Raw genomic sequence first — 14,573 nt, 5'->3', positions numbered from 1 at the left:
AAGTCTGCCCAAAGTTCCTGGTGCAGATGTTGCACAGAAGCCAAATGTGGCGTCGCCCTGCTCTGTCAGCCAATAGATCTAAAGCAGGAAGTTATTCTTTATTGTTTCCCACAAACAACCAGAGCCAAATTCCTTCCCAAACATCCTTGACGCAACAAAAAAACCCTCTATGGACTGGCGGCTGTGTTAAAAAAACGGTACTCCAGAGTGTGGGGGACCCTTGGTGATCGTGCAATCATCATCCCACCAGGTCCTGTGCTTATTTTGAAGTGTGGGATATTCATGGCCCAGGATGAGGCAATGGCTGCTCCCATCCTGCCTTTCAAAAGGACGGAAGTGAGTTAGAAATGAATGCTGCTTACACAGTGTGAGAAAAAGGTATATTTAGGGTGCAAAAACCTGTTGATGACATACCAGCCATGACAAAAACAATACCTCTGAGGTTTATGAGTCCTATCTGAGCTAAAACATTAGTTAGGACACAATTTAAAAGAAATAAAAACATCTATTATTCGTTGTAACAAAACAGTTCTGACAGAAATCATATGGAACATTTACAGTTGTAGGTTTCCTAAGTTTATGTTATGATCAGTGTGATAAAGAGTTAATAAGAAGAGTGGATTACACCCAACTCCTGAAGAATCTCAAGATAAGACAGCTAAAAATACCTCCTCCTGAAAACAGGATGCCTTTGCAGACAACAAACGTCATTTCAGAGGTAGGTGATGGGATTTCCTCCAAACACTGCAACTCAGATTTCTTCTAAAATGTTATCAAAGGATTCTTATTCAAACCAACTGCCATGACAAGTTGTGAATTCAGAGCCTGAACAGTTTCAGGGCAAATTTGTGTCGACTGCAGCTTGTCTCTCCTGTAAAGATCTTGTGAAACAGATGTCAGGGTGCTGTTTGATTCTGCATATTTACATGTGTGAAAAAAACATAAGGCTATGAGGGGAAATGCTTTGGATATTAATTTCTGTTTACAGTAGCCAATAGTGGTTAATGTGCAGCACACCCTCAGCGCCAGATTTGACTAGCAGCTCAACATGCGAAATCACGACAACAGCCTGCTCTCTGTTGTCTAGGACTTGCCACCACCTTCGCCTACGCCTGCGGATTTAACTGTTGTATTGGACAGATTAGGTCCCTGTGGGGAGCTACAAACTTTATAATTGGATGGAAAATTAGTAATCGATATTTTACGCAAATACAGTATTTAAAATAATGTAGTACAATGGGAGCACAAAACAGTCAACTGTAATTAAAGTACTCCTTTACCATAGAAAGTGACACCTGCTCTTATTTTTGACAATCTACATGCAAATTATACAGCAAATGAAACTATTCAACAGAAATTTAACCTCACAGCTCAAGAAGCAACGTGGTCAATCATTTGTGTTCCTATGCTCACCAAGGTGTCTTTCTGAACTTTGAACGCTTCAGCTGGAAACATCTAGAAGTTATCTATTTGAAACCAGGCAGGCATAAAAACTAAAATGTCCTGTTATTAAGTAGCGAGGCTGAACTTGCAAAATTCTGATCCAACAGTGAACAAATATGAAACAACTCCCAGTTGTTATGCTGCAGATCCATTGGAAAAACACTGATCAGAGGCACAAAGGAATTACTGACAGTTTTAGAACAGTAAAGGCTTGGTTGACACCAGTAGCTCATCTTGACCCCAAAGACCGACTTAAAAGAGAAAGAAGAGGGATGAGACTAGTATCAATCACAACTCTAAACGGTTATCGCATTGGTGAGAAGGTAACAGAAGGAGGTGGTTGGTCACAGCTGATGAGTGAAGACAAACCTATCAGACCCGTGGTACCAGGAAAAAGAAAGTTCTGTGCACTGACACAGCAGAGAAACTCAGGGGACAAAAGACACCATCACAACACTCTCACTACTCGGGTATCAAACACAGCCTTCAGCAAGAGACTGATAAATGATTCAAGTAAAATGATACAGAGAATGGTATTCTGCTCTATTTCTGAAAGAAACACTGTGTGCAGCAGACTCTTCTATTTGAGACGATAATGTTCAAGTGCATAGCAAAATGTTCATGAGGGTTCACTTCAGTTATTTTTCTTGAGGTGATGTTTAAACTCAAAATTTGAGTCAGACTGATACTGATTTTTGGGGGGTCAATAAAATTACTGATAGTAGGATGTGAGCAATGTCCAATACTGATATATCAGCCATATAAAATGTGATTGAGGTTTGATATTTTACAGTTTGACGATGAACTTATAATAAATACGTCTATATAAAAGAAAATACAAACACAGCCAAATATATAGGACTTAAATTTAAAAAATAAACTAAATGAAACTTAAACTAAACTTAAAGTTAATTCATCTCAATCACACAAACTCTCACACTGACACAAGAAAACTTTGCAATATTGGTAAAACACTAAATTTGATCTTCACACGGTAAACAGGATGCAGGTGTTACCACTGTGGTGGCAGCTGCACAAAACACATTTTTTAGACTTTATAATCTTCAGCCCTGAAGAAGAACCAATATCTAAAACATTACAAACTTTATGGCGACAGGATTTGCTGCAGAACTGTTGGATTGATTTCTGAGTTCGACAACTATGAAGAGAGTTCGTTGAGGTGAGAGGAACTAAGGTCCTGAATGATTTTTTTTCCAGGTCTGTAAGTGAGATAAAAGATTTAACCTTGGCTATGTTTCTTAGCATCCTTGGATAATCTCCTCACATACATATCTGGAACAGAATGCTATGTTAAACATGACCCAGTCTTTCCACTCTACGTTCTGAATGATGTGGCCTTGGGCCTGGGGCTTGGTGCCTGCAAACCAGTGCAACAGTCATGTTCCACTCCATTAATAGCATAATGAGGGGACCACAAGATGCCGAATACGATCACTTAGACCCTTAATGGTTAAGGCATCCTGCAAAGACAAGGTCTAAAGAGCAGTAGCTATGGTTGCAGTGCACACAGTCAATTATACTAATGCCCCATATCACCTGCTGCTACCAAGAACTTAAACAAAATCTAGGTGCAGCCTTGAAGTTAAAAACTATATGATGTGATTAATGGAGCATTCTGTTCAGATATGTAAACAAGGAGATTCTCAAAGGGAGATAGAGAACTATGGTTTTGATTTCTAGTTCTGTTTCAGTCGTCCAGTGAAAAGGTCTGGTCAGTCACTGTGTTGTTTCGTTCATAGTGATGGACAGTGTAGTTTGTGGTCAGCACTAAGTCATCTCAACAATCTCTACAGTATCAGAAACTTGAAGATAACACAAGAACCACAGGCAACAAGTTGTCATAGTTCTCATGATCTTCGCAGAGTATTTTTTAGACTCTGTAGCGCAGCCCCAATGTGCAATTACCTTTTTAAGGAGGCACATGTCAGCTACTGCATTGCCTACAGAAATTATGACGCGCTGCTCTGACAGGTTTATGTGAAGCCAATGTATTATCTGATCAATCAATCACCTGCTGAATCAGACACATTAAGATGCCCACTAACATGGTTAGGAAATTCCGATTTAAACATATTACAACACTCATTGCTTTTTTTTTCTTCTGACTTTCGAGGACAAGTTCTGAATGTCAGGTGAGGTTGTGTGCCTCACTGTAAAAACCTGTTGAAAATCCTGCTAGACCAACAATGATATACGTACTGCGATTTTTGAAGTGCACAGTGGGAGTGGGTGACTTCACAGAGAACTATCAGCAGGACCATGGGAGAGTCCAAAGCGTCAAAAACATTTATCGATTATATCGAGTGATAACAAGAAGGGTCTGTTGTTCACAAAGAGACATCACAGAGCAAGAGGCTATAATCCTCAACAGAAAAGCATAACATAAAAGTGCTTCAAAATGACTGATAAAGTTCGGTATTAGGTCAGTGGGAAGTTTTTCTCTCACAACAAAGTTCTACTTTGTATTGCATACATGTAACAGCAGCGGGAAAGAATCACAGCATTGGTCTTCCAGAGCATCACATGCTGAGGTTTGATTTTGCACACTGCTGTATGTGATATTGTGGTGACTCAGCAGGGGCTTCAATCTCACTGCCCACAAGACAATAAAAATAATCACTTCTTTGAACTGCACAATCTTAACCTTAGACTTGTATTGATCCCCACTTCACGCACTCAATAATCCCACAGTCCATCATAGCAAGGGGCTGAAAACTGTTATGTAGTCGTGGTAATGGTACGAATGGTCCAAAATCATTTGTCAAACTTCCTCTGGAAATATTTATTATGAGCCTTAAAATTCTCCAAAATCTTGAAACCATCTTTCCATAATTCAACATATTGACTACACGTAATGAGCTGTACTGCTCTGGGCTGTGAACATACACTCATGGAATGTGTCTGATACATCTGCCTTCACGATCCAAAAAACACCACAGGCTTCAACAGAGGAACCATGTTCTGTTACCTACAGTCCCAATAAACCTAATATCCATCTGCTGTATTTCCACTTATTTTATACTTTACATGTGTGTCTGAAAAAATTAGCCATTGCTGAAATACAGTATTAAATGTGCATCGTGCATATCGAACAAAACCTTAATGTTAAACGCTCCTATTTGAAAACAACCCTTGTCTGTTATTCCCTGACTAACCCAGCTAGTCAGGGAATAACAGGGAACCTGACAATATGCAACATGAGTCATCAGCCGTGGTTAAATTACAACTGCTGCAAACTAGAGGTAGGAGATCTCTAAAGTATAGTCGATGCATTGTGGCTTGTTCTGCGTAGGATGTAGTAATTGATTTTATCAGGATTATCGAGTACAAGGCCACAGGCAGGAGACTCCCTTTGACATTTGGCTGTCTCGCTCTCTCCTATGGATTTCTCTGTCTCATAGGCACAAGAAGAAACAGAGACAGCATGAAGAGAGTCAAAGACGTGTAATGTCATATATACGTGTGTGTGTGTGTGTGTGTGTGTTTACACATGTTGACTTTGGAAAGCGAATAGAAAATGGAGTCAAGTTTTTCAGAAAATGTTGAAAAAGCAGGTTATTAGTTTCACCTGACCAGCTCTACCTGAACATTTCACTAAAACTCAAGACGTTAGACGTTATAAACAGGTAAATACCACAATTTCAATCAACAATAATGTTTAACCACTTTCACCAATAACACCAAGAAGACAAATACAACTTTAACACCATTTCCTCCAAAAAATGAATGTATCCATTCATAAGTGCACTGTGCTTAAGACTCAACAACCACCACTGACCAAGCCAGCTGAATGGAGATGCAGGGATAAAGCACCATTCTCTGTCTTTGTGTCTATTGTCAGAGAAGCAGCCTCAAAGGCGGCTTGTTCTCTGTAGGTTTAATTTACATCACAGTACTGATCTCCACCTGTTCCACCTTCATATAACGTTGACACCCACTCGAATGAAGCGAAGCGCTCTCTGTTCAGTGACCAAGCAACAGTGAAGCAGCAGCAGCCACTGGCGCTTGGTCAGTATCTGTTTCAAAACATAACAGTGAAAGATTAAACCATGGTGAAACTAACAGCGTTCAATCCAGCGCACATACACACACACAAACACACACACACATCCCTGCCGCTCTCTAACAAACAGAAATCAACATGTATACATGTTCTTACCGTGTAAAGCCCAATCCTGCACAAGGCAAGGGAGAGCTGCAAGTGCTCCGACATTGTGCTCACCAACAAGCGTAACCCCCGGCAACAAACAAGCCAAGCCTCTGGAGTAAGTGAATGGGCGGAGGATGAGCAGGAGAAGCTGCACACAGCAGTGTCAGGTCAACAACACGAGTCCAGCCCTTCACCATCTCACCGTCAGTTGCCCATATCCACAAGCCATTTTGATTCAAGTGTGAGCAGCAGAGTGAGATGCTCAGCACTGAGGCTATGGTCGTGTTTACGCCCCGTTTTCATTCACCGAAAGACACAACTGTTCTCTGGGATCAGTGGACAGACACAAGCTTGAGATTAGTTTGTGAGAATCTCTCTCTCTCCACAGAGATTAAGGGCTCAGTGACAACTAGGGATACAGAATAAGACTGCAAATTGGATTAGTCACCATTACACACCCACACACTATTCCCCATACTGTACGCGAAGCATGAAGAATGAAAACCAGCGCTTTCTATGCATGGAGGAGGAGGATGAAGCGATCGACCGCTTGAGCTTACAGCGGTCGTGGGGATTTCAGTAACTGTTGTGGGACGCTTTGTCGGGAGTCGGTGTGTTCATGGGAACCTGTGAGTCATGTTCAAATAGCTTGTTTTGGTCAGCTCAGCTGTCTTGTGATAGTTGCTGCCAAAACCTGCTGATGAACTGCAGTTATAACATACAATACTAACTGTACTGCACTGTAAAACTAATTTCACTATTATTTGAATGATTATAGAGACAAACCCGTCTGACCAACAGACAGCTTCCCATCCTCTCCCTCGCTTGCACTTTCAAAGCCACTCAGAATTATCAGACTGGACATCGGACGCATGCACCGGGAAAAATCCCATCACAGCAGTAGGCTGGTAGATCATAAAAAACATTTTACTGTCCCTGTCTTGCATTACCATTATTTATATGCTGATTCAGGATGAGGATGTACTCTCACTAGGCCTGGTTGCCTTGTACTGTTCTGACTGCAGGAGAAATTTGCAGCTTTACTCCAAATCAATTTTTCAGGTTCATCAGTAAGCTGAAAAACTCACCTGTTAATATCTCAATTATTCTCCGATGAATTAAATGTCCAAATGGGGATGTTTCCGTATGACAGGGCCTTGAATTTATTTTTTTACAGAAAAATTTGAATGCTTTCAACAAGGTTGCAGGATTTGTTACTAAGGCAAATATATTCCTGTTTTGCAGTGAAGTGTCCGCTTAGTTCAAAGTTTTTCAAATGTGATATTCAGTCCAAATGCCAAGGTTATACCCCCTGCTGAACAAATTGTAGAGGAAACACTACTGGGTGCACACGGTGCCTGTGTGTGCCAGGACTGTGACCACTGACCAATGTCATTAGTTTGACATTATTTGTTTTAAACAACATGAAGCTGTGTTTGAACACACATAAAGACATAATATTGTAATATATATGAATTGTGCGAGCTCAGTGAGGAGATATAACACATTTGTCAAATGTTTTGCTGTTTAACAAGTGTTTGTCATTCTCTGTGGAAGAGTTTAAAACCACAACCTTCGCCATGAAGGAAATATCAATCTTAACACTAAAGACATAATAATATGGAATATATTGTGATAAACATCAATACTGACTGAGGTGAACATGTTCATCTTGATTTCATTTTGTAATATCACTTATAGTAGATAATTGAATTTGACTTAAGGTCAACACTGATAAGGTCACTGATAAAGCTCTACTTATGAATCTGCATTTGTTTATGGCTTTTAAGAACCCACAGCTCTTTAACAGAAATGAGAGTACAATAATACACCAACAGATCAATGTCCACTACATTTGTTTTTCTAGTGAAGAAAAGAGTTGTAGGGATCAACACAATGGGAGTAGTTATGATCTGAGAGAATGTAAAGGAAATAAAATGCAATAAAAATATGAATAACCTTCACTAATGCCTCTTTAGACGGTCAGTCCATCAACTTATGTGAACATCAATATGATCACCATAATTATCGCATCATGAACGCCCATAAATATTCCCTCATCTTCCTGAGCAACACTGATGCTGCTCCAGCCTGAGATGCTGACTCATGAGCACTCTCCACAGACACAAGGGAATCACTGCAATGAGCTAACCAGCACAGACACTAAAACCTGACGTGCAGCTGGAAGGTCAGAAGCAGGGACAGAAAGTCAAGAATGCGGTTGTGCTCAGAAAGGTATTTCACCTTACAGCTGGGGGCAATCTAAACAACGGGTTTGTTTAAGGAACTGTGGCCGATTTGGCTGAACGCTCCATTCAAAGTTAAAACATGAGAATGATTAACCTCATATTTGTAGAAATATTTTTTGTGAGATTGTGATTGTGTAGGTGCTCTTATCGTCATGCAGTTGGTCATTGCTGTTTGCTTCTGAAGAGAGTTTGGCAGTGATGTCTGTCAGCACCAGTGAATTGTGTAACATGGTCAAACGTGACAAGATTGAAAGGAACAGTAACACCAGCCTTGTATCTCATAGGCTGGATTCATATGCTGCCGAGAAAATCCCCATCAGCTCCATTTCCTGTGTTACAGCAGGAAGATTTCTATCTGTTATAGCTAATGTGCAGGAGATGTGCCCTGAAATACAGCTGGTCTGCCAAAAACTCACACAGGCTTCTACCAAGACAATTTATTCTCATAAATGTGTGACGTTCTACTAAAAGTTTCACCGGTGTGAGAGTTGCAGAATTTTCAAGGACACCTTCCCATATTCATTCATTGAAAAACAAAGTTATACTTAAATAAGAGCCTGCAAACAGAGACTAATAACTATTTTGATTAGAATACTACTGCCATGATTTCTGGGTAATGATTATTAATAGACTATGCTTTTTGATTTTCATGTTATAAAGAGTGGTAAATAATAACTGCGGAGTTTATTCAAAACTATTGCTTTACAGTAAATACATCTGACACTTTCAACAACCAGCCAGACCACTCAACGTTACAGATCTACATGTTCTGTTCATGCAACTACAGAGACAGGAAACAAGGGACAACGTAAACAGGTGGTAAACAGCAGGGGTACTCACTACAACTAAGCTAAACAGGTGTTTGGTCCTTCTTACTTGACAAAACTATAAATAGTCCTGACAGTTGTATTACTGCTTTCTTTACTATTCTTACAAAGTTCACGTGAGGTTCAACAGCCCTACAAAAAATATAATTATTAGCTCTGTAGTTATGTCCAAAGCAAGTTGGCTTTTTCTAGAGTGCAATTAAAAACTGTAGCCTAAGTGTTATATCTCAATTAAATACAATCTAACAAAGATGAATAGTAAAGTAAATGTATGTATAAGTATGATGTAGATACACAAATCCACCACTTAATGAAGAAAAAAGCAAAAATGCTTTTAATTCAATCAAAATTAAACATTCAACTGAACTGTTGAACTGAAATTAATAAACAATGATATCATTTATATAATATGATGGATTACTGTTTAAACCTGTAACCCACCATGTTACCAATCCACCAAACCCATACTGGCTGTTTAACACCAGGCAAAGCTAATGCTTTTTACATCCTCATAGATCTGTCTTCCTCAAGGGCAGAGCTGCACAAACAACCTGAAAGTCAGTCCACCTGAGGTCAGCCTCAGTCATTTGTGTGAAGCAGCAATAAATAACTCGATATCAATGGCAAAGGTTGAGTGAGATTGATGAAATAACCTTCAGGCTGTGGATTTGCATAAAGAAATAAATATTATGCAGTGAAGTGAGTAGAGCCCGAATTATATGGATTTTTGGGAGCTGGTTCTGGTCATGATACTGGGGTGAATGAAATCTCTGATCAAAGGTAAATTGGTGGATACACCTTTATATATATTTCTTGAAAGAAAAAGAAAACAAATAAAATCAAAGATCTAGAACCAGAAAGTTCTATGAGAAAATAAACATTTGAATTGGTCCGGCTCAGATCGAGGATTTGTGACAGGCAAAGAAAAAGTTTCTATCCACAACAACTGCAATGCTGAATGCTCTGGTAGGAGTTAGAGAAAGTGGAAGGAAGAATACAGCCGTAGTTTGGTTTTATCTATTTGATGTCGGTGACAACACCTTCATTGTGTCCAGTCTGGTGAAGTCTGCAAAAAGTTAGGGTCCAAGAGTTGGCCACACTTGCACTTGTAATTCGGTAAGACTGTATCATGGCAACAGCTAGCACCAAATTCCTGTGTCAGAGCTGCTGTATTGTGTGGTCTTTTCTAACATCGCACTGACGGGGCAGGAGTACAGTTCTACAGAGGGCTCAAAGCTCCCGGCTGAACCAGAATCCAACACAGGCCAGACTTCTTATGCAGTACATTCATAACACAACCCACAGTTATTACCCAGCAAATGTGCAATACTGACGTGCTTCTATTCCTGCTCATCCCAGCCACCGTTATGTGACAAATTTTTTCAAGTTCCTGTTGATTTAAAGGAAAGAGACCGGGCCGGGGGTTTCGTTGCCAGGTCTCCAGCGTGGCACAGCAGGAGAGGAGGCCCTGCGCCTATTGAGTGGCTGACCTCTCAGGACGGCCAAGCTCCAACAGTCCACAAAGTTACAGCTGTGCCTTCCACAGAAAAATGTTTGTCACAGAAAAACTGCAATCAAGTAAGCAAGGTTTTTTTTTTTTTTTTGCTCTCATTATGTGTGCAGAGCTTAAAAATGTTCATATTCCAAATCTGACTAAAACCTATGGGACGTTGTGGCTTATTTCACTTGACCACAACTGATCTCTAATGATGTAATGTGAACGCAAGTGAATAAAGGCTGTCCTGTTCTCGCAGCACATCAAGCAGAGAAAGAAGAGAGCTTAGGGTGAAACTGATTTCATTCAGTTCATGTCACGAGTGCTCTTATTGACGACAATACCCTTTGTGTATGTGTGCACCTTTCTGTTGACATGTAACCAAGTTTACAAAATAAATCACCACGAGAAGTGCCGCACTGAGAGGCCAGTAGCCACATCAGTCCGTACGGGCACAATTGCTCTTTGTTGCAGAACGGGACGTTGTAATCGTGATACTTAAGAAATGTCCCCTCAGGTCCCACATCTTGGGAGGACCATTATAAACATCTGATAACACTGGGTGGGCAAGTTCCTGTGCATTTCACACTGTCACTCTGATATGACAGCACATTGTCTTTGTCCTCTCCCTCTGTGGCTGTATGCATTCCCAGGGAAAGCCCTCAGTTACAGCTTCCTCTCTATTGTTGCACTGTTTCAGCAGCACCCACCCCGTCCCTACAATGTGGGCAAGGGCCCAAAACCCATTATCTCCCAGGGCCAAAGATGGTGCAGTGCTCTGACCTCTCATGGCACGTTTGGTGGCGTGTAGTAAAACTCTACAGGAGGTTAAAGCACCTCCAACCAGGGACTGTGACACCTTGACTCTCACGGGAAACATAAACAGCTCCAACGTGTCACTGGGAAGCTAAGTGATCCACAGGTTTCAAATGTAAACAGATCGTGGTTTGGATCAACCGGTTAGACCTCTCACACACACACACACACACACACACACACACACAATCTCTCTCTCTCTCTCTCTCTCTCTCAAACTCAAACTCAAACTCACTCACATGCTCACACCCTTTCTCTCTCTCTCACACACACATTCACATACATACACACACACACACACTCGCTCTCACACAATCACACCTCTCTCTCTCTCACACACTCTCTCACACACACACGCTCAGACACAGACACACACACACACAGACACACACACACACACACTCATATATATATATATACACACACACACACTCTCTCTCTGTCACACTCACTCACACACACACACACACACACACACACACAGCTGACACATTAGCATGAGAGCAGCTACACCTCAGTGTTGCTGGTTAGCACACACCTGGTCAAACTAACTGCTGGGACGAGTGTTTGCTTTGATTAGCAGCCATGTTTCACTCACCAGATAATCCATGTACTATCGCTGAGCGGTCACAGCAGCAGCAGCTGGTTTAGTAGTGAACCCTCCGTGTTTTAGTCCCAGAAATGTGACGGGTTCGAGCCGCACGTCGCTTTGTATTCCCCGCCTTCCCACAGCAAAATAAAAGAAGCAGCCCTTCGGTGGGTTTTTACGAGCAGGGATCTTTCCTCCGTCTCCTTCCTCGTCACAGAGACAAGTTTGCCGGCAGCGGAGGTCGAGTCGGTGTCGGACGACGAGGCCCCTCTCGGTCCCTGCTCTTTGTTAGTGGACAAAAAGCCGTGTTCCGCCGGCGGAGCCGCTTTTTCACCTCAGTGTGTCACTGAGTGTTGGGTTGAGGAAACCAGCGAAGCCCCGCACCGCTACGTCACGCAGCGCTACGTTACGCACGTCCGCTCGCCCACGTAGCGTGGTCACATGACCAAACACATGGAGGCTATTTCTGCTCTGAGGGGAAACCGTCTGATGTTCAAATCCGATTTATTATGTTTCACATCAGTGTTACACAACAGACAGGTTGTAGTGTATTAAATAGAGAGTGTGTGTGTATTATTATTTATATAATACAAATACATAATCTCTCACATTGGCTTGAGGAGAGGACTTTGTCACTTCCTCTTATCAATGATTCAACACCATGTAGATATATAGGCTTAGGGTTAGTATGTATATACACACACACATACATACATGCATACATACATACTGTATACTACATACATGTATACAGAAATAAGTATACAGTATATATGTATGCATACACACAAATCAATTCATTTTCAGCACCTTTCATACATACAATGGCTGCTTTTAATAAAATTGTTTTTTTTTAAAATGGACAAACGCATTAATAGGTTGCAACCACAAAAACATAATCAATTATCATAATAATTAGTATTACATTTTAATTTTAATTGATAAGTTAAAATCAGTAACATTTAATAAATGCAACAGGTCACTCTGTAGTGATATCTAAAAAAGGATGTTCACAGACTTTGCAAGAGGTAACTTGTTAAGATACTGGAAAAAGTATTACCAAAATTGTGGAGTTGTCCCCAAAATATATCACAATTGGTCTTATTTTCCATTTTGAACTACCAAACTATGCATGCAATGAGATTTCCACAGTGTTATCAGGCTCAAAGCAGCACGAAATGCAACAGCCTCTGACGTAATACATTTCACAATACATAATGAATGAAAGGAGAGGACACAGTTAGTAAAAGCACAGTTCAAAGTCAAAGACTAGTTCCTCTGCAGCATGTACAGGCCTGAGCTCAGATGATACACAGGGTGGATAATGGAAGGGATGTGCAAGTGTCAGATATATACACAACCATGTGATGTGTTAATCTGTGTCACTAGTCAGAACAGCAATTGTGTCATCCTGGATTTATTTACTCTATACTTCCAGTACATGTTGTGCAATCTGTTATCCTTTTAAGGAATTGACAGGAAATTCATGAGCGCTCACCACAAAGAAGCAATCAAAAGAGATCTAACTAAAATCAAAGAGGTAGCTTTGCTGACCATATGGCAAATCTGACTGTCATTCTTCCTGTGAGCTTCCACAACAGTTTTGCGAAGAAACTGGTTCAGGCATGATAATTCACTGAGCTAGATAGGACCAAATTAACAGAACAAAAGAGAACCCAGATAAAGCAATTATGTACTATCATACTGATTAGAGGAACAGCATAAATTACAAGAATGTGATGCAAGCTGCATACTGAAGTCATCCCCTGGAGTGCACACTCCTCCTCAATATTTCATGTGCATGTGCTGTAAAGAAACTCTCCCTGAACACAGTTAAGATGGAGGTGAACTGAGTGTCCTCTGCACAGATCTGACAGGGACAGAGACTGGCTTGAATTTTATTTAATATTCTTAATATTTTACACATGTTTACATCAAATATAGGACTGTTGTGTTTTTGACACTATCCAACAGTAGCAAACATGAGAGACAGAGACCTCTGGTGGCCTGTAGGGATGTGGTGGGTAGTAGCCACATGTGCATGCAACATATTACACACACTGGTAGAAGCCTTATTACAAAGCACCGTGGATTTCCCCCCAAACATGCATCTGAAGCAAATAAGGGTTCAGGGTCTCACTTAAATACACTGCAACGTATGGACAAGGGGAACCTCACTGCTCTACCACCTGAGTTTCACCCACCTCCATGATTTACAAAATTAATCATAAGGCCATAGACAATAACATACAATAATATTTCATAGTAAAGCATAACTCAATTTGTCTTTTTAAAATATTAGGCATAATGACACAATTATTTATCTAGTTACTTAAAACCAGGTTCTTTCTTCATTTAATTAAAAAAGATATTTTACCTTATGCAAAAAAAAAAGAAAAGCTTCCCCTTTAAAAAAGATCTGAAAAGAGCCACAGGGAGGCAGTGTCCACCAGAGTAAAGGGAACATTATGGCTGCATGCCTTGTGTTGTCCAGTATCATCTTTGAATGGTTTGTTTATGTAATAAAATGCCAGCATGACATAGATTAGGTTGTTTTTCTCTCTGTAGATAAAATGAATGATGACTTGGAATTATTAAAGTCTGCCAATGCTAATTTGGGGTTTCATTTGACATGTGGTTGTTGTTTTTCTTGTTGATGTACTTCTTCTTCTTTGTGCTTCTTCTGGGAGTTTTTGTGAAGCACAGGGTGTAAAAGCCCATGAACCAGCACAAAGACTGTGAGACACAAACATTCAAAGCAGTGGTTAGGAATCAGTTGGTAGCTCCTTAACGATGGTTTCATTACATGGTTTATAGGCTGCAAGCAATGGAGCTGTTAAAGTAAGCTGTATTCTTACTGCAGCGTCCGATTGATCAAATGATTCTCTAAACAATTCCATAAACATTTTAAAGTAATGGTTTATAAACAGATCCCTTCATTCTATGATCACTGGTTCAAGCGCTTTGAAGCTGCACATTTGAA

The 14,573-nt window shown here is 40.5% G+C and overlaps 1 protein-coding gene across 5 annotated transcripts in view; it reads right to left on the bottom strand.

Annotated features, from left to right (window-relative positions):
- The window catches only part of arl15a (ADP-ribosylation factor-like 15a), an 87,682-nt gene extending 75,695 nt beyond the window's left edge, over positions 1 to 11,987 (bottom strand). Inside the window, exon 1 of one of the 5 annotated variants that reach the window (XM_069523468.1) lies at positions 11,600 to 11,987. In XM_069523468.1, the coding sequence (XP_069379569.1) occupies positions 11,600 to 11,611 (12 nt within the window). In that variant the 5' untranslated portion in view covers positions 11,612 to 11,987. Of the gene's footprint in view, positions 1 to 5,623; positions 5,810 to 11,599 lie in introns of those variants that run through there. The other 4 variants (XM_069523467.1, XM_069523469.1, XM_020099379.2 and 1 more) reach the window with 4 other exon arrangements.
- Positions 11,988 to 14,573: the final 2,586 nt, after the last annotated feature.

The sequence above is a fragment of the Paralichthys olivaceus genome, chromosome 4 (assembly GCF_024713975.1).
Source record: "Paralichthys olivaceus isolate ysfri-2021 chromosome 4, ASM2471397v2, whole genome shotgun sequence".
Lineage (NCBI taxonomy): Eukaryota > Metazoa > Chordata > Actinopteri > Pleuronectiformes > Paralichthyidae > Paralichthys > Paralichthys olivaceus.
The sequence above is the reverse complement of the archived record's forward strand: the minus strand, read 5'-3'. Positions and strand labels throughout refer to the sequence as shown.